General features: G+C 39.8%; 1 protein-coding gene across 2 annotated transcripts in view; it reads left to right on the top strand.

Annotated features, from left to right (window-relative positions):
• LOC109561150 (uncharacterized) overlaps positions 1-20402 on the top strand; it is a 126288-nt gene that overhangs the window by 3256 nt on the left and 102630 nt on the right. Inside the window, exons 2-4 of one of the 2 annotated variants that reach the window (XM_070794103.1) lie at positions 3793-3880; positions 5583-7925; positions 13541-13732. In XM_070794103.1, coding sequence (XP_070650204.1) covers positions 3859-3880; positions 5583-7925; positions 13541-13732 — 2557 coding nt within the window. In that variant the 5' untranslated portion in view covers positions 3793-3858. Of the gene's footprint in view, positions 1-3792; positions 3885-5582; positions 7926-13540; positions 13733-20402 lie in introns of both variants that reach the window. The other variant, XM_070794102.1, reaches the window with a different exon arrangement.

Below are 20402 nucleotides of genomic sequence, written 5' to 3'. Positions count from 1 at the left end.
GTCACTTTATAATTGTGCAGTAGAAAGATATTGTTCATATTTCCTGTTTACATTTTTCCTCATTCTTCTGTGAATTATGAGTCAAAACCCAGTTTAAAAAAAAATCTATAAAATCCAATGTAAAGCTCTAAAATATGATAGGTTTTGACTGATATATAATAGCAATCATGGTAATTTTCCTGAACCTTATTGCCAGTTCTACATAGAACAAATAAACATTTATGAAAAATATAAGTCTAAGAAATCTGCAGTGGAATGGATACTATGATGTAAATCCTAAAAGGTCTAGTGGTGATATATTTTACTTGTGGATAAAATTATAGCTTATGCATTTGTGTAAAAAAAACAGTAAAGTGCCTAGAATTTTTTCAAAGTGAAATCAGAGACTATTAGAGTGTATTAAACACAGGGAATGACATGATTTAATTTGTATATTTTAAAAATCTGGCTGCTATGTAAATTCAAAGAACATAAATATAGAAGTAAGAAAATCAATTAGAAAGCCATTGCAGTTGTCCAGATTTTAAAAAATATATTTATATATATATACTAATAATATATATATATTTACTTTAAATCTTGAATATATTTATATTATACATACACATGTATATGAGTAATATTAATAATAACTTTATTAACTATCAACAAATTAATACAGAGTAAAGGGAAAGAATACAGTTGGAAAAACAAGAGGGGCCATTATTTTTTTAATATTTATTTATTTGGCTGTGCCGGGCCTTCATCTTGGCATGTGGGACCTAGTCCGCTGACCAGGGATGAGACCCAGGCTCCCTGCACTGGGAGCAATGAAGTCTTAGGCGCTGGACCACCAGAGACGTCCAAGGGGCGTCATTAAAAACATAATTATACACAGGGGCTAATTAGAAGCTGTCCATCTAGTTCATTTCTTCTTGCACTTTTAGTAGGTACTCATTACGCATGCGAAGAGTTGACTCACTGGAAAAGACTCTGATGCTGGGAGGGATTGGGGGCAGGAGGAAAAGGGGAGGATGAAGGATGAGATGGCTGGATGGCATCACCGACTAGATGGACGTGAGTCTGAGTGAACTCAGGGAGTTGGTGATGGACAGGGAGGCCTGGCGTGCTGCAGTTCATGGGGTTGCAAAGAGTCGGACACAACTGAGCGACTGAACTGAACTGAATGTGTCAGGCACTATGCTAGGCTGACACACTCAACAGTTTTTTCAATTCCCTAAAATAAAGTTGAGCTATTTCAGAGCTAAAGTGAAAACTGATTATAAAATTTGCTCTATGTGCTTAGAGATAATTCCATGGCATCTATACAATGCGTTGCTCAAAGAGTCGTCTAATTCCTAAGAGCCTGGCTTCTAGTCCTGAGTGATGCAGAAAGCAAGGGCTCTCTGGGTATGTCTTTCTCCTATAAAATTAGAACTTAATAAGATAATCTTGAAAACTTCTTCTAAATATTTCTAGCTCTAAAAGAGTTTATGGTTTGATCAGCTTTGTCTAAGCACTCACTTGCAGCTCTGATCCAATGGACTATGTCCCAATGTCAAGCATTGTGTGTGTGTGTCTGTGTGTGTGCATGCTTAGTTGTGACCCCATGGACTGTAACCCAGCAGGATCCTCTGTCCTTGGGATTTCCCAGGCAAGAATACTGGAGTGGGTTGCCATTTCCTCCTCCAGGGGATCTTCCCGACCCAGGGATTGAACCCAGGTCTCCTGCACTGCAGGCGGATTCTTTACCATCTGAGCTACCAGGAAAGGCCAACGCCAGGCATTGTTCAACTTTAATTATGTGTGCATTCTAATAGCCCTATATATATGCTCTAATACAAGGTTAAGGATAATAAATGCCATCTACTGGAAACATACATAACATATTTTCAGTTGTGTTTCTCCACGATAACTCTGCAAGGTGAAACGTGTTGCCGTTTTCTCCTTTGGAGACCAACCTCACAGAGATTACGCGGCCTGCCAAGTAAACAGCAGAGGCAGGACACACCCCAGATCTTCCCCTGAACAAAGTGCAGCAGGCTACATTTTACTGTTCAAACTAAATGGGATCATACAGAAATAATCAATAACCTAGTCAAGTGCTTTTGAAGCATTTTTTTTTTTTAATTAGAAAATCCAATATGTGTCAGACAGGGGTTAAGAAAAAAAAGATTTTAATTATGTGTTTGTAATCCTCTCCCCAACCCTACCCCTTATTGGCCTGCTAAGAAGAAAGGATTATTACTTGCTTACTCAGCCATAGAAACTTAATTGTGTCTATTGGGGAGAGAATATAAAGGCTAATTAGAAGACACCAAATGAGTGTCAATTGCTCTATATAAGAAAGGTAGCCTAAGGAAAAGGAATTTTCATGAAGTTATGAGACTGAGAATTTATGGAAGAAAAGGGATTTTAAATCAACACATTACTATGATGGGATTTTGAGGAGAGAAATGGGTTAAGAAGAATTTAAATAAGTTTTTGCCAAAACTGGCCACAAAGCAGCCGTATTTTATTTGGCAAAACAGATAAAAGATGAGCTTTTCTGCTGAGATGTCCAAAGGCACAGGCTGCCCAGATACACTCAAAACAAACTGCTTCGTGGGAAGCTATTTTTCTTTGTATCTGTGCAGACAGTTAAATCCTCTGAAAGTGAAGCAATTGACTCGGGTTTAGTTCTAAGCACAGGCGGGTTTTTCCCTGGTTAGTTAGTAGGCTGCCTTCTCCCTGGATATCTCCCCAATACTTTCTATTAGTTAAGACATCAGCAGGGAAAATAATCCTTTATTTCATAGTAAAGGCAAAGAATTAATTTGATCTTTCACAAATAATAGATTCTTCTATAAAGAATACATGTTGTATACTAAAACAAAATTTTATATATAGTATATATGATAATGTAATGAAGGCAAAGCACCTCTCTACTCTACCCCACTTAATATAGAAGAGCTAGAAATTTGCTGATATTGAATTAAGCCAAAAGGATTAGGTATTTCTATTAGGTTAGGAAAAAATTGGAATATCAGTTCAGTTCAGTTCAGTCGCTCAGTTGTGTCCAACTCTGCGACTCCATGGACTGCAGCTTGCCAGGCCTCCCTGTCCATGACCAACTCTCAGAGTTTACTCATACTCATGTCCATTGAGTCAGTGATGCCATCCTACCATCTCATCCTCTGTCATCCCCTTCTCCTCCTGCCTTCAATCTTTCCCAGCATCAAGGTCTCTTCCAGTGAGTCAGTTCTTCACATCAGGTAGCCAAAGTATTAGAGCTTCAGCTTCAACATCAGTCCTTCCAATGAATACTCAGGACTGATCTCCTTTAGAATGGATTGGTTGGATCTCCTTGCAGTCCAAGGGACTCTCAAGAGTCTTCTCCAACACCACAGTTCAAAAGCATCAATTCTTCAGCACTCAGCTTTCTTTATAGTCCAACTCTCACATCCATACATGACCACTGGAAAAACCATAGCATTGACTTAGATGGAGTTTTGTTGGAAAAATAACTGGAATTTCAAATGATCAAAGTAAACATAATATGACTTTATAACTTGCATCCTAAATGTCTACACATATGAAAAGAATTTATGTTTAAGTGTTCACATAGTATATAATAATGCACTAAATAGTTGGGATGGAAATAAACAGGAAAGGAGAACATAATTATGAAAACAAAATGATTCAGAGAAAAACTGTGGAATGTCAGAAAATGACATTGTGCTATCAAGTTCGCAAATGAATTGAGTTAGTTGGTAATTTTACTAAAACCTAAATTCTGAGTGGAAAATAATTTCAAATTTGATACTTTCAAAGGCCAGTGAAAGCTGAAGACCCTCAGGTCCCTAAAATGAGGAGGAAAAGAAGAAAAGCCTATAAAAAATGGAAACTCTTGAATCCCACAGTATGTAAGTCTAATTCATTGGCTTTATAAGTACATAAAAAGTGAACTACCTGGTTTATGTATTTTTATCTTTATCACAGGAATAACTATAAAAATAGGAAGATAAATGCACATATATATTATAAAATGATTTAGAAATTTGGTCAATTGTTACTATGTATGTATTTCTGCATTAACAATTGTATGAATTACAAGTGACAACAATTCAAATAAAAATATTTACATATTCAAACAAAGGCTATTAAAGTCCCTATTCTTAGACTCTGTCATCAATGCATTCCTATGTAACTGTCTCAAATCTATCTCCTGCTGCTGCTGCTGCTGCTAAGTCGCTTCTGTCGTGTCCGACTCTGTGCGACCCCATAGACAGCAGTCCACCAGGCTTCCCTGCTTCCCTGTCCCTGGGATTCTCCAGGCAAGAACACTGGAGTGGGTATCTATCTCCTACTTGCAGAAATTGAAGTATAGGCCATAGAAAGTGGCTATAAGCTGTAAAATTATCAAACTGAAATGGCTATATACTGTTCTTCGCATGAGGGTGCTATTTTCAGATAAAATTGTAATCTACAGTTCTGGAAGTCAGGCCACCACTCTATAACCTGCTGTAAATGGGCGTCAGAGAGCCGTGTCTCCGTGTGGTTTTTCATACAACTTCCACGTGACAGCTCTCAGACTATAATCAGGCCCACTGGAAACTCTGAGTATTTGCTATAAGAAAAGTCATTCCCTCAGACTAAAAGAGAGACAAATAGACAAATGGGAATAGTTAGACTCTCCAAGGACCTTCAGTATGCTCGACAACCTATATGTCAAATCAGAAGTCTGTATACCTCTCCTGAAATTGGAAAGTAATAATTCTTAAATATATGGGTCTTTATTTGATCATGAAACAGCAATTAGTTTTCTCCATCCCAAACTTCTATGCCACCTCTAGCAAAATTTTGGTAGGATATTTTCCTTTATCTGATTGAAGAGAATTTATTTATTTATTCTTTATATATAATTATTTATGTAATTTTATTAAAATATAAAAATATATATAAAATACTATTTAAAACAATTATAAATACTACTTTTCACATTTTTATCTTAATTAGCTTAATAAAGATATCCTTGTGGACACCTGGTTCATAGATTTCCATGACATCGTTATTTTTCTGTTGCTCATTCTTTTCTTTTCCCTTTGAATTACTCTCTTTCAGACATTTAAAACGTAAGTTGAAATCTTTGTATTTTGTCTGCTGTTCGTTACACAAGATACAATACTTCGTGCTCATGTTTGCAAATCTGCCAAGCAAAATATTCTAATATTATGAAGCAGAGGTGTAAAGGTTACAAGGTGTCAGTTTTGGGCCAAATACCTGACCATGGCAACTGGCTCTTTATCAAGAAGTCTCTTAAAATCCGTTTGCATAAATTTGCTTTGAAATTTTTATTTCACCCATCTTGGAAGTCTCTGCTTCAAAGTAAAACTTAACTTAGATTCCTACTTCCTAAAACTACCAAGTGATATTCTGCATTCTAAGATAATTGATTTAAAATGACATATTTATTAGAAATGAATGTTTGTGGAAAATAGCTTGACATAACTAGGAATGAATGTCAAAATACTTACAAAGGATATGCATTGAATTTCATCCTAGAATTTGGAACGGCTGCTTTCTAAATGGACACAGAAAGCTTTTTTTTGCTTCTTCTTTAGGTGAACCTCAGGCTGCTGACCAAGCATGCCAAAAAAACATAAAAGATCTTGAAAAGGAAGTCAAAGGAGACACCGCAGGAGCTTTATTTCATCAGACTGGGGCATTAGGAAAATCTCAGGAAAGTGGAGATGACCATACATCTGCTGCTACGAGTAGAAAGCAAAAGTCTCCTTTTTTCCCTAAAGATAAGAAACAACTCCCCTCTGAAAGCAAAATAATTAAGGAAAAGGAAAGGGATGAGCCTCCTTCATTCCTTTCTGATCAATCAGACAAAGTCTTACCAGCGGTCACGTTCAATGACTGCGAAGAACCATTATCAGAAAAAATTGCACTGCGGGGCTTCCCAAACACCTCAGAGGCCCTTCAACCATCAAAAGGCAAAACCGTGACAGACGTGAGGTGTGGGGTTGTCCACGTACAAGTAGCAATCAAGAACAGCTGTTTCTGTCAAACAGGAATACGGCTCCCAACGAAAAAGACGCGTTCAAGATGGCAACCGTGCTACTCTGTCAGACACTCTCAGAGAAGCGACACTTCTAGAAGCTGCTCTTTGAAGTGCAAGAATCTGTCGGTCGAAGAAGGACAACCCAAAGCGTCGTCTAAATCTGAAGGGAAAATTGCCAGAACTGAGAGCCCCTCACTGAAAGTTAGCATCGTAGGAAAAGGAATTAAAGTCAAATACGTGAGTAAGAAAGAGAATGTATTAATAAATATAACTTGTCCACCAAAAAGTTTGAAAATAGCGAAAAACAGAAACATTGCCTCCAGCCACTCAGCTGAAGAAGGGCCCGAGTCTTCTGCACAGTCCGACACTGGGTGCCCTGAGAAGTGGCAGCTGGAAGACAAGCGTCACAGTTCAGGCTGTTTGCACGTCTCTCCCCCGACTGTGTTTGGTCTCCAGAAGGAGGAGAATTTTGATACAGTTGTGGTTTCCCTGTGCTCAAGCCCTGACAGCGAGAAGAATAAGCCTGACACAGTACCTTCAGTCTCAGATGACTGTGCGGTGGAATCTGCCATCTTTCAGCAAAAGAACTGTGCAGTCAGTAAGAATACCCCCCAAAAGAAACGTGTCTCTGAGGCTGAGACTCTTCTCACAAACATTCTTCCTACTTCACGTAGTACCTTAAAGACCACGAGCTTAAGCGATACCGACTTAAGTAAAACACCTTTTGAGGACCCTACAGATGTGAACAGAGACAGAAAAATCATCTCAGATAAGCCAGAAAAGATCACATCGGACCCAGATACACAGCCCAGCCCAGACGGAATAAATTATTTGCCAAGTTCCATTACTGACATCTTTCCAGTTCAAGATGACAAAGGCTCTGACTTTGGTTCGTCTTCTCTGAGCGTGCAGTTTGTGGGAGAAAAGGCATCCAACATTTACTGCAAAGGCAGCAAAATTCCACCTGCAGATTGCTATGAGAACTCAGATTCTTTATCTTTCCCTTCTATTCAAAATGTTCTGAAGTCTTCCACTTCTTTCAGCCCATCACCCTGGGCCGCCGGACACTCAGAACCTAAAGAAACCCCTGGGGATCCCTTTTCCTTTAATCACTGTGCTGAAGTTTTGAAAGACTATGGGGAAGGGCTTACTGATGTGACTGAGAGAGACTTTGAAAACACCACTTTACATAGTGACCCTCATACAAAAGCACAGCTACTGGAAGTGAAGGGGACACCGCATCCACCTCTCAGCCTCACGTCCTCCGGCAACCTCTCTGCTGGCCAGCCACTCGGCAGTAGCAGCTGCATCACCGCAGAGTGCGGTCAGACAGGGTCTTGGGCAAGCCATCCAGACACAGCGGTCCCCAGCAAAACAAAAGCGCCAGTGATGACATTAATAGCTGATGAGTTAGACCAAAGATTAATTATTCAAGGTGATAAAGAAGACACTGTTTACTCTAATTATTCCATGGGAATGAAAAGTCCTAAAGAGCCTCCCAGCTCTCTGGGAAACGTTGAAAAAGACAAATTCCATATAATTATGCCTACAGCAAAGAACGCATGCTACAGAGATTTTGAAACCCTGGCAAAGGAGAATCATGATAAAGTCTGTTTTCAGACGAATTTTCCAGACAGTGCCGAGTTCAGCTGTGCAATGTGTGCTACAGATAACCTGTTCCTTATGGAGAAAACCCAGACTACTGATGATGCTGACCAATATGGTAACCAGGATGAACAAAGCTTTGGACTAACCACTTGTAAACAGGAGCCAGCAGGGTGCCAAAGGACTGCATCAACAAAGCCAAACCCTGAAGAAAATAAAAATGACCCAAAGGAAACTGATGATCACCAAATAGACATCCTGTTCTCCCCTCAGAAGCAGAAAGCTCTGAAAGGTACAGTGGGCTATATAGAATCTTTAACTTTCATTGTTTTTACTTGTTTGACCTTTGGGAAGTCTTTTTTTATTGCTTGGGATTTTTTCTTTATGGCTGAAGATATATTGAGTATTTTAGAGTTAGATGAATATGGGCAAGCATATATCAGCCTGCTTTTTTCCATTATCACCTACCCCACCCATAAATAATGCATAGCAAAATTACCAAGACTGCAGTTTAATATAAAGTTTAAAAAAATCGATTTCTCTTTAAAAGGTTGATGTATTGCCAAATCAATTTTGTGGGAAATGTTAGCCTTTTGCCACTCTTAAATAATCTGCCATTTCTTCCTTCTTGCAAGCTAAGCATGTTCAGTAGAATTGGAAGAAAATGTTTGTGATAAAATGTGTTTTTAAACCTTGCTGTGTCATTGCAGAAGCATGGCATACATGTTTCAGGAGGCCATGTGGAATAGTAATTAAAGCAAAGGACAAAAAACAGAAACAGTCATGGCTAATCCGCATTGAGCCATCCTAGGGACCTCTGACCACAAGCAGACCTCTGACCTCCCTTGTGGATTGGTTGGCCATTTTCAAACCACTGATAGAACCCAGAAGCTCTCTTGGAGACGGCTAAGATAGAAGCTCTTTCCTAAATATATAATACTGCCTGTCTGCTTTTAATCTTGGATCCTCATCGTATCATTAGAGGCCCTTCTTGTTTCTCTTCAATAAGCCCAAATATTTTATACATAAGGTTAGCATTATTCTACATTGTGTAATTATTCTACATTAAATGCATCTTGAAAAAGTAAGGATCAAACCCAGATCTCCCGCATTGCAGGCGGATTCTTTACCAACTGAACCACAAGGGTAGCCCACGAAAAAGTAAGAACTTCCTTCCAAACTGCCAGTAACATTCCTAGTGCGGCCATAGATGATATTTGGAAGGACAAAACTTAGTCAAGAAGCTGCCTTTTCTTTGCTGCTGTTCTAGCCCTAAGTTTTTAATAGAATAAAATTTAGAAGTAGAAATAAAACACAAAGGCACATAAGTGTCAGCATGAAATGTGAAATTTACCTCGCAGAGAATTAAATGCCCTAAAACAACACATAGAGTCATCTGCTTAATATGAACCCACTAAGGTAAAGATCCACATCATAACAACAGCTGCCCAGTTGCCTGCCCACCCCTAGACACCAGAATCAATGGCATCAACCCTGCGTTTGCTTCAGCCCACAGTTATTTCAGTCTGCAGGAAGCCCATCTGCAGTAAGAGTACTGGTGTCTCCCAGAGCACGTGTGTGCTCACCTGGATGAACATTCCTCCCAGGCTGACTCCTCCTCCATGGACAAGCTCCTCCCTGAACTGCCTTTCCCAGAAAGGGCTATTTCCTTAAGAAAATCAATAATTCAAGTCAGAATCGATAATTCAGTCAGTCCTCCCAGAGCTGATCCTGTGCTTCCGTAGACTTTGAAGTAGTCCCATTTCGTGCACAGTTCCAGCTACCAGTTCCTGGTATCGCTGTGCTGCGTTGAAAGGCTATTCCTACAACTCTCTCCTTCCTCTCTTTATTTCTCTCCCCTAGATCACTCTGTTCCAGCCACACTGACTTTCTTGAGCTGCTGGAATCTGCCAGGGAAGTGCCCACATCAGTCCTTCGCTTGGGCAGGCTCCAGCCCACATCGGTCCTCCTCAGCCGAACTCCCACTACCTGGACTCCCCTTCCTCCAAATGTGCACACGGTTCACACTCATTCTTGAAATCTTTGCTCACCTAGCCCCTTCTCTGTGAGGCCCCCTCAGGCCACTCAATTCAAGACTGCAAGCTGAGCCCTGTCCACTCCAGCCTGGGTGTACTATATTCCTTTCCCGTGTCTTGCTTTCACACACAGCAGCTTCCCCTGCGAATGTGCTGTGCATTTAATTACTTTATTTCTTCTGATTTCTCTCGCTAGAATGCAGTCATGAGGGCATGGATTTTTTTTTTTTTTTTTTTCTATTTTGGTCTTTGTTGTATCCAGAGCACCTGAACACTGCCTGCCTGAAAAGTAGGTATTCGGTGAATGTTTGTTGAATGAAAGGATGAATTCAGGAAAGTTATTCTTTGTGGAAAACTCTGTTCACATACAAAAAAGCAAACAAACAAACAGGAAAACAGTTCAGAAGTGAAAATGTTTATATTAGCTGTTTGAATATGTAAGTCTTTAAATGGATTTGACTCTCCTAGAGCTGTGAGTTTTTTATACTTAATTCAATACCATTGTTATTATACTATTGCTACTTTAGGCCAGGATTTTGTCATTTTTTTCAGAGTATAGATTGCCTTGAAGAGTTGGGATATCTTTGTACTAGAAATTTTTGTTTTTAATATAGGCACGAATGTATGCCTTTATTTGCAGAGGGGTCCTCCAGCTTCTCAACATCTATCCATGTACCTTGGATTAAGAATCCCTGATGTGGGTGCTGACTGTATTTACGGAGTTCCTTCTACCACGTGCGTGCTTCGGAATTAACTAGATTAGAGGTCACAGCCTAGAGGGGCCGGGCAGGTAGTATAAATGAGTAAAGCAGGCTGCAAGTCAGAAATAATGGAGTGTGGGTGGACCAGAGGGGTCGCTGTCCTGAAGCAATGAGAATTCAGGCCCTGAGTGGCCAGGCCTTCTCGTTTTTCAAGAAAGCTGGAGATCTGGGATTTTTTAGTCTATATGAATCTCTAGATTATATGACATGTAAGACACAGTACAGGCTCAGCAATCTACCACCTCTGAAGTAGATTAACCCAGGGTAGTAGGGATGGGCATGCTACAAGAGCTACAAAGCCAGTGCTATAAGGGAAAGCATACCAGTCCGAACCTCTTAAGACTAAAACTCTGGGTTCTGATCTGCACATTCTTAGGTAAAGAGGTTTCTCAGGGCCTCCTTTCTTCAGCTACAGATTGCCTGACATATATCTTTAAGACCTCTGCCAAAGAACCAGGAATTCTGTATCATAAGGCATTTTAATGAGGGAACCAAATCTAGGTGACTCTGAGAGAATGACAGGTAATGAGAAGGATTAAATGATATTTTGCCTGGCGTAGAAATATTTGTAATTAAACAGTCCTTTCTATGTAATATGATACAGAACTTACAGGTAACATGTGAGATCGTTTATTTCCCCATACCCCTAAGGAAGGACTGATTCTGCAAGCCTGCATCTAGGCAGAAGGTGCCGAGGAGTGTAGCCGGGACGAAGTCTGTGGTCCTAAGATCTACACCAAGTACTAGGGGTCCAAAGATGCATAAAACAGCCATCCCTTTTCTGGTAACAGAATTGTAGCTCTTGGGCTACTTTCCGAGAAGCTGACTTCCGACAACATTGGAGAATGTCCACACTCATGGCCACTTCAGTGTCTCTCGGCATGTGAGCAGGGCCAGGGGCCTGGGGCCAGCTGGAAGGCCCAGCTTTCTGCCAACAGGGCTCCTCCACCCAGAGCTGCATTTCCCTCTCCTTGGCCTGAACTCACTTCCCAGGCCCCCCTCTGGCTTTCACGGTGCTAGCTCTCTACTTTTGCAGTCACGTTTCATAAAACACCAGCACGCTTGTTGATGGACTAACATGTTGTCCCTAACAAAGGGATGGTTTGTGTTTTGAGTCCTTCAAGATCCTTCAGGGTCCTCATCACCATCTTATTCCCAGAAAGGCTCAATAAACCATCTATCAGGTAGTCATGGAACGAGGGAGAGGCTTATACGTGAGCAGAGGTTACTGAGACAAAGGTTAAATCCACCAGGTGAAAAACCTCTATCAGCTTCAAGTATTCAAGGATTATGCAGATTCAGGTAGTAAGCAGGTTGTAAATTTGAGACTGAGAAGCTCAGACCAAATAATTCCTTGGTAGACATCTTGCAGAATTGTTTTAAGCATAGAGTGGGTGGTTGAACAAAATTACCTTCTATGTGTTTGCAAAGCTGAGGTTCTACAAATACCAAGTAACAGTGGGAGAGGTTTTACTCAGCAAGCATCACGGTAGCTCTCAAATCACACTTCAGAACACACTGGAGGGCACGGATGTGTCCTCGTTTGAATGTTTAAGATTCTAGAGGAAAACTTCTCTCTCCATGTCACAGTCATATTCCCCTTACCTATATTTTCCTAGATTCATAGAACTTCATTTTTTCCCCCCCAGCATTTTCAGAAAAGAATTGCTTTAAATGTACAACATTTGACATGAGAAAAGTCTCCTTTTCATGGATGCCTTCAGAGTCAGCCTGGCCTCCCAATCTCAACAAACTGTGGAACTAGAGTGAGCACTGAAGGAAAGGGCGACAGGCCAGCTCTGTAGCATTTTTGAGTTTCACCACTCTGTAAAACTCCAGAGGGCAAGAGTCATCTTGTTCATAGCTGCAGTCCTAGTAACTAGCACGGTAGAAATTAGTTTAGAAAGGAACAGTAAATATTATAGAATGAATGCCATTTTTTTGGTCAACTTCTTAAGCCCTAGGGAAGAGATAGGACTCAACAGGAAAATTATGGAAAATAAGAGGAATTGAATAATGACTCTTCTCTCCTCCCATGTCTTTGGCTCTGCCAAGTGAAGTGAAAATTGTTATGTAAATGGATGAGTAGTAACTATATATAAACATAAAGAAGAATATGTATTCATGGATATACCACATTTATTATTTAAATAGTTCTGAGAACAAACTTTGATACTGAAAAATTAGATTTTAAATTTAAAAACATTAAATTCTAAAAACTCATTTGCTGCTGGAAATAAAGTTTAAAATTTGGTTTCTTTTTGCACAATATCAAAAAGTGAAAGAAAAATCCTAACCAAGTCTAGCCTTTCAAATCACTTTCAATGTTATTATGTATTCTGCTATATGAGTTTTGTTTTTCACTTTGATAATTATTTTCTTAAAGTTTGCTTGTATTGTAATTAGTTTAACTGTAATTTTCTTACTTCTAATTAACGTATAGTCTCATAGCTTGTGCTGACAGAAAGCAGCAGTTTGGAAGTAAATAAAGTATTTCAAGTTGTTATTTATTCAAATATAAAAATATCAAAGCCTTCATGTAATTTGGCTTTTATCCTTCTCATTTTGAACCAACACATACAGCAAGAAAAGTATGAAATCTGTGTCCTTCTGAACTGAACTGACCTGAGAGTTCAATAGTAAACTTGTTTTCAAAGACCATACCTGAACTAATTCAGATAATAATAATAATATCTTGTACAGTATTTCAGTAGACGTAATTAACAATTGATTTACATTGTGTGCCTCCAAAACAGCTAATAAACTAACACAAACTAATACAATGTATCAGGCATACTGCTGCTGCCCAAGGAATATCTATTGAATTGAATCCTACTGAGGAAATGCATGATGATTCCCTTTTCCTACATAAATCTCTCTTCAGTCTATACAGCTCTTTTTTCTCCTTCTTACTCTCCTGTTTCTTCCTCCTGCTCTTCCTCTCTCACTCTCTCTGTTTTAGTAATGCAAGTTGAGAAAGTGCATCAGGAAGGAACTGAGTGAAATCATTCTAGTTCGAGTCTTCAGTGGTTCTGTTTCAAAGACTGGAACATTTGAAATTCTGTTTTGAAGTGCTGTCTCACTTTCAAACTTCATGTGGTTTAATCTAGATGGGAATTTGGAAACCAGCAGTCTTCGAAAGTTATCCCAGGAACTGGCTCCAAAAGGTAAAAGGGCCAGCGACGGCTCCCAGGAGGAAGCCCTGGAGCAGTGGGCCAGGAGGAGGCAGCAGTTCCGAGACGGCAAAAGGTCCAGCTCTGCGGGAGGAAGTTCGTTCGCCAGCAACGTCACCGAAGGGTCCGGTGAGTAGGCCAGTGCCTTGTTCTCCAGAACCAGAGCAAAGGCCACGGCTTGCTGGAGCTCACCCCCGTCCTCTCCTTCTTATTTTCAGAATATACACCCTGTTGCTTGACCACGGCAACGTGGTCACTATATGCTTTTATAGAAAAGATGCTGTTAGAATAATCAGCTCTTTATGACCCACTAAGGAATCCCAACTTGGTAAATTACCTCCTTGAAGACACAACTGCCTACCAAGAAGACTGTTCTCTTCAGAAACTGAAATAACTCACTATCGGGCTCTTTACTATAGTTTTGCAATGGATCCTATTTCTAAGAATTTGAGTTGGCTTACAAAAATACCTATAGTGCAAAAAGGTAAGAGTAATCTGTTTTATTATAAGAAACCATTTTCTTCTTGTTTTAACATTTCTGAAATGAGGAAGTAGACGTGTACTTTAGTGAGAGAATGCTGTTTCTCTTGCTGTTGAAAAGATGCTGTTAAATTAGTATCATCCTTCTGTCAAGGAGAAGACCTTCCTCAGCCTATCTGTGTTCTTTTGGCTGGCTTAAGAATTAAACTGACATGAGACAAATTAACAAGAGAAAATCAAACTTAATTTTATAAGAGTGGGAACCCCACATCCATGAGAGGGTCAGAGACTACATACACGTGAAACATTCGAAGACAGAAATGCATCAAACTCCCACTGGCTCTCTGTCTTACATATAGTAATATATTTGTTTTAATGCTATTCTCTCGAATCATCCTACCCTCTCCTTGCCCTACTGTGTCCCAACATCTCTTCTTTATGCCTCTGTCTCCTTTGCTGCCCTGCACACAGGATCGTCGGTACTACCTTTCTAGATTCCATATACATGTGTTAACATGTGATATTTATCTTTCTCTTTCTGACTTACTTCACTCTGTATGATAAGCTCTAGGTGTACAACACAGGGAACCCAAAACTGGTGCTCTGTGACAGCCTGGAAGGATGGGGTGGGAAGGGAGGTGGAAGGGGGCTTCAGGAGGTTGGGGACACGTGTATGCCTATGGCCAATTTATGCTGATGTGTGGCACAGGCCATCACAATATTGTAATTATCCTCCAATTAAAATAAATACTTTAAAAAAAGAAGCCAGAAATGTAAAATGAGGTGTATATGCCATCCTGAGATAAAAAATGGAGTAGGTTTTTGGTGGTTTCAAAGACAGAAGGGTCATTCATGGGATGATAAAAATGGAGGTTTGGTATAGATGTTTGCACTGCCATAAAAAAAGGAACCACTTAAGCCAGAAAGAAAAACACCAATACAGTATACTAACGCATATATATGGAATTTAGAAAGATGGTAACAATAACCCTGTATACGAGACAGCAAAAGAGACACTGATGTATAGAACAGTCTGTTGCACTCTGTGGGAGAGGGAGAGGGCGGGATGATTTGGGAGAATGGCATTGAAACATGTATAATATCATATATGAAACGAGTCGCCAGTCCAGGTTCGATGCACGATACTGGATGCTTGGGGCTGATGCACTGGGACGACCCAGAGGGATGGTATGGGGAGAGAAGAGGGTAGAGGGTTCAGGATGGGGAACACATGTATAACTGTGGTGGATTCATTTTGATATATGGCAAAACGAATACAATATTGTAAAGTTAAAAAATAAAATTAAAAAAAAAAAGGAACCACTTAGATAAGACTTATCTCTGGCAATAACTCTTTCTCTGGGAAAAATCCCCAGTTTAAGTTTTTATAGGCAGTTAGGGAAGGGGCAGTATTCTCTTGAGCTCAGAGAGTTCCCCTGCCTTTAGCTGAAAGAAATCAGCATGCCAAAGTGCACATCTTGGGGAGGACGCTTCTGAATCCCTATATCTCAGTCCCACAACCTATGGCAAACTGAGGGTGGAAAGTAAGTCATCAGTGAGGAAATCTAACTTCCCCTTCAGGGAAATAAGGATTAAGAAATGGAGGGAGGGTATTAATATACACCACAAATATTAGGTCAACTGCAATTTTTAAAATGCACAAAGTTGTGGCTGTGAGTTTCAGTGTTATTTGGAGAGCTTACTGAGGACTGTAGCCCAGAAGACTGAAGAGATGGGAATACCAGACCACCTTACCTGCCTCTTGAGAAATCTGTATGCAGGGCAAGAAGCAACAGTTAAAACTGGACATGGAACAATGGACTGGTTCCAGATTGGGAAATGGGTACATTAAGGCTGTATATTGTCACCCTGCCTATTTAACTTAGATGCAGAGTACATCATGCAAAATGCTGGGCTGGATGAAGCACAAGCTGAAATCAAGATTGCTGGGAGAAATATCAATAACCTCAGATATGTAAATGACACCACCCTTATGGCAGAAAGTGAAGAAGATCTAAAGAGCTTTTTGATGAAAGTGAAAGAGGAGAGTGAAAAAGTTGGCTTAAAGCTCAACATTCAGAAAACTAAGATCATGGCATTCAGTCCCATCACTTCATGGCCAATAGATGGGGAAACAATGGAAACAGTGACAGACTTTATTTTCTTGGGCTCCAAAATCACTACAGATGGTGACTGCAGCCATGAAATGAAAAGATGCTTGCTCCTTGGAAGGAAAGCTATGACCAACCTAGACAGCGTATTAAAAAGCAGAGACATTACTTTGCCAACAAAGGTCCATCTAGTCAAGGGTATGGTTTTTCCAGTGGTCATGTATGGATATGAGAGTTGGACTATAAAGAAAGCTGAGCACCAAAGAATTGATGCTTTTGAACTGTGGTGTTGGATAAGACCTTTGAGAGTCCCTTGGACTGCAAGGAGATACAACCAGTCCATCCTAAAGAAAATCAGTCCTGAATATTAATTGGAAGGTCTGATGCTGAAGCTGAAGCTGAAGCTCGAGTAGTTTGGCCACCTGATGGGAAGAGCTGACTCATTGGAAAAGACCCTGATGCTAGGAAAGATTTAAGGCAGGAGGAGAAGGGGATGACAGAGGATGAGATGGTTGGATGGCATCCCTGACTCAGTGGACATGAGTTTGGGTGAACTCCGGGAGTTTGGTGATGGACAGGGAAGCCTGGTGTGCTGCAGTCCATGGGGTCGCAAAGAATCAGACATGACTGAGTGTGAGGTTTTTGGAATCTAGTTGGTGGGTCAGAAGAGCACATAACCTGGACTGGTGACTGGCAGCTAAAATGGGGGTGGGGGTGAGGGGTGGGGGGGGCACTCTTGTAAGATTGAACCCTTAAATCTGTACCCAGTAGGTAGTGTCAAAATCAAGTTGAATTGCAGTATATACCCATGTGGTTTCTGAAGAACTGCTCCCAACACACACACAAGAGTTGTGATATTAAGCCCAGGAACCCAAAAGAGTTGTGATCCAGAGACTGGTGTCCCTACAAGAGAGACAGTAGAGACTGTGTGAATGTCCTGGGTTATGTCCTAAGGACAAGCTGTTGGAATGACCGAGGTACGGTTCAGAAAGACAGTGGTATAGCTTATCCAAAGTGAGTTAGAGGCTGGCATAGGTTAGAGATTGACTGTAGCTATAAATGTGGGGCAAACTTTTAAGTAATTTATTTAAATTAAACACAATACTGTATTATCCCACCACAGTGCTCGTACATTCATGTGAACAGTGAAGAATGCAATGTAAATGTTCTACTTTGTCCTGATAGTTTTTTTCTTGTCTCTTGATCATGTCTAATCCCTCCAGTTGCTTCTTCCCATGTGGCAATAAGGACTCAAGAGCTCGAATAGTTTTTTTAATCTAAATTTTACTGCCATAATTCTAGATTCACAGGCATTTATAAGAAAGAATAGAGAGAGCCCAGTTTTCCCCAATGATTTTTTTTTTTTTTGCTTTTTATTGAAATGTCATTTATGTCCTATATTATGTTGGTTTCAGGTGTACTAAATAACTATTTGATATTTGCATACATTATGAAAGGATCACCATAAGTCAAGTAACCATTTGTCCCCATATAAAGTCATTGCAGTATTATGACCATATTCCCTATATTGTATATTACATCCCTCTGATTACTTCTTATTCCACATGACTTATTTCTTAAATTTTTATTTGCACATATACTACTGTATAGGGTTGTTTTATCATCACTTTACTGTTCATGGACTCTTTAAATACCTCCCTGGGGAATACTTTTCTTTTATTGAACTTCAATACAATATTTCTGCTGCATAACCTTGTCAATTTCTGGATTGATATAGTCTAGAAGCTGATTTAGATTTTTAAAACTCCATACTTTTCAAAATCAACACTTAATGTAGTTCATCAATGTTTATCACTGCTTTTTACACCAATGACTTCCAACGAGATTTGTTTTCTTTTTCTTCTTACTATCAGATCAGATCAGATCAGTCACTCAGTCGTGTTCGACTCTTTGCGACCCCATGAATCGCAGCACACCAGGCCTCCCTATCCATCACCAACTCCTGGAGGACACTCAGACTCACATCCATCGAGTCAGTGATGCCATCCAGCCATCTCATCCTCTGTCGTCCCCTTCTCCTCCTGCCCCCAATCCCTTCCAGCATCAGGGTCTTTTCCAATGAGTCAACTACACGAGGTGGCCAACGTACTGGAGTTTCAGCTTTAGCATCATTCCTTCCAAAGAAATCCCAGGGCTGATCTCCTTCAGAATGGACTGGTTGGATCTCCTTGCAGTCCAAGGGACTCTCAAGAGTCTTCTCCAACACCACAGTTCAAAAGCATCAATTCTTCGGCGCTCAGCCTTCTTCACAGTCCAACTCTCACATCCATACATGACCACTGGAAAAACCATAGCCTTGACTAGACGAACCTTTGTTGGCAAAGTAATGTCTCTGCTTTTGAATATGCTATTTAGGTTGGTCATAACTTTCCTTCCAAGGAGCAAGCGTCTTTTAATTTCATGGCTGCAGTCACCATCTGCAGTGATTTTGGAGCCCAGAAAAATAAAGTCTGACACTGTTTCCACTGTTTCCCTATCTATTTCCCATGAAGTGATGGGACCTGATGCCATGATCTTCATTTCCTGAATGTTGAGCTTTAAGCCAACTTTTTCACTCTCCACTTTCACTTTCATCAAGAGGCTTTTTAGTTCCTCTTCACTTTCTTCTTACTATAGTTATTCTCTAACAGTTTTTGAGAGAGTTTCTTTGGGAGGTAATCTGAGTATTTATAAATCTGAAAATGTATTCATTTCCTTCTTAATTCTGATGACAGTTTAACATAGTTTGGTAGACAATTCTAGGTTCAGATTATTTAAGAAACTGGTTCACCATCTTCCAGTAACCAGTGGTGTTGATGAGCAGTCTGAATCCAATCTCATTCTCACAATTTATGTCATAAGTCCAACTTTTGTATATTTTACCTCTTAGGGTTTTCTCTTCATCCTCGGAATTCTAAAATGTTCTAGTACATATGTCAGTATGGCATATATTTCCATGTTTGGCATCCCATAAGCTATCACATGCTGGTGACTCATGCCTTTCTTCAAGTTTCATAAATTCTCAGATAAAAGTTCTCTCCTGTCTATTTTCTTCTGCTGTGACCCCTTTTAGAGAGTCATTTAAACTTGTAGATCTATCCTCCAGATGTCTTAACCGACCTTTCATACTTCATATCTCTTCATTAATTTCTACTGCATTCTGAGAGAATTCCTTAACCCTATCAGCTTAACAAGTCTCCCTGCATCCAAATCGTTCTTTCTCTTTAGCCTCTTTTTTTAATGTTTTTTTTTTTTTTTTTTAATTTCAGCAACATTCAGCATTTTAAAATGTTTTTTATTTTTTTGAGTTCAAAGGATATTTAGGTGGTTCTTTTTTGTTGATCTATTTTTTTTAATTTTACCTCTGAGAACATTAAATGTATTATATAAAGTTTTAATCTAGTTGCTCTATCAACTATTTTCTCAGTACTCATTTCATATTTGCCAAGTTTGTTATCTATATTTCATAGTGTTGGCTTTCCCAAGTGCTTTGTGATTTTTGATTGGGTGCTTATTTTTTGGTTCAAATTTCCTATTCACCTAACACCTCTAACTGAGCCCCCGGGCAGGTAGCAGAGGCTCCACTGTGGTTTTTGCTGTTCTCTCTGTAAGAAAGCGGCAAGTTACAATAAAGACATAACCCTGCACAGAATATTCTATAAGCCATCTGGGTGTCCTCTGTCCTCAATCTTTAACTTTTTAAACACTCATTTTCTTCTTGGCTAAAGGCAGGTACAATCACTGCTGCTACTTGACTCATGGCAGAGTTTCTAAGTGAGGGATGTGCAGACATCAAGCTACGGGCTGTTTCTGGCATGGTGCTCCAATTCATCGCTCTGTTGACTGCACCTGGGGCCTCTCTAGCTCTTCACTCTTGGTCATGCTTCCACCATTCTGCATCACAACTTCCTCACAGACAAGTCAGAGAAAGACAAGTACTATATGATATGATTTATATGTGGAATCTTAAAAAGCCATACTTGTAAAAATAGGAAAATGGTGATTACATGGGATGACAGGATAGATGTTGTTAAGGGTACAACAGGCAAAGGGCACTAAATAAATCTTAGAGGTAAAATGCACCTCCAAGTATAAGTATAGTGAATGTAGATAATAATACTGTATTATAGTCATCAAACTTACTAGAAGACTAAAACTTAATTATTCCAACCACTAAAAAGAAAGAATAATTAATGTTACTCTGATAG

This window comes from Bos indicus, chromosome 7 (genome assembly GCF_029378745.1).
Source record: "Bos indicus isolate NIAB-ARS_2022 breed Sahiwal x Tharparkar chromosome 7, NIAB-ARS_B.indTharparkar_mat_pri_1.0, whole genome shotgun sequence".
NCBI classification, from domain to species: Eukaryota; Metazoa; Chordata; class Mammalia; order Artiodactyla; family Bovidae; genus Bos; species Bos indicus.
Note: the sequence above shows the minus strand (reverse complement) of the source record. Positions and strands in the feature narration are given on the sequence as shown.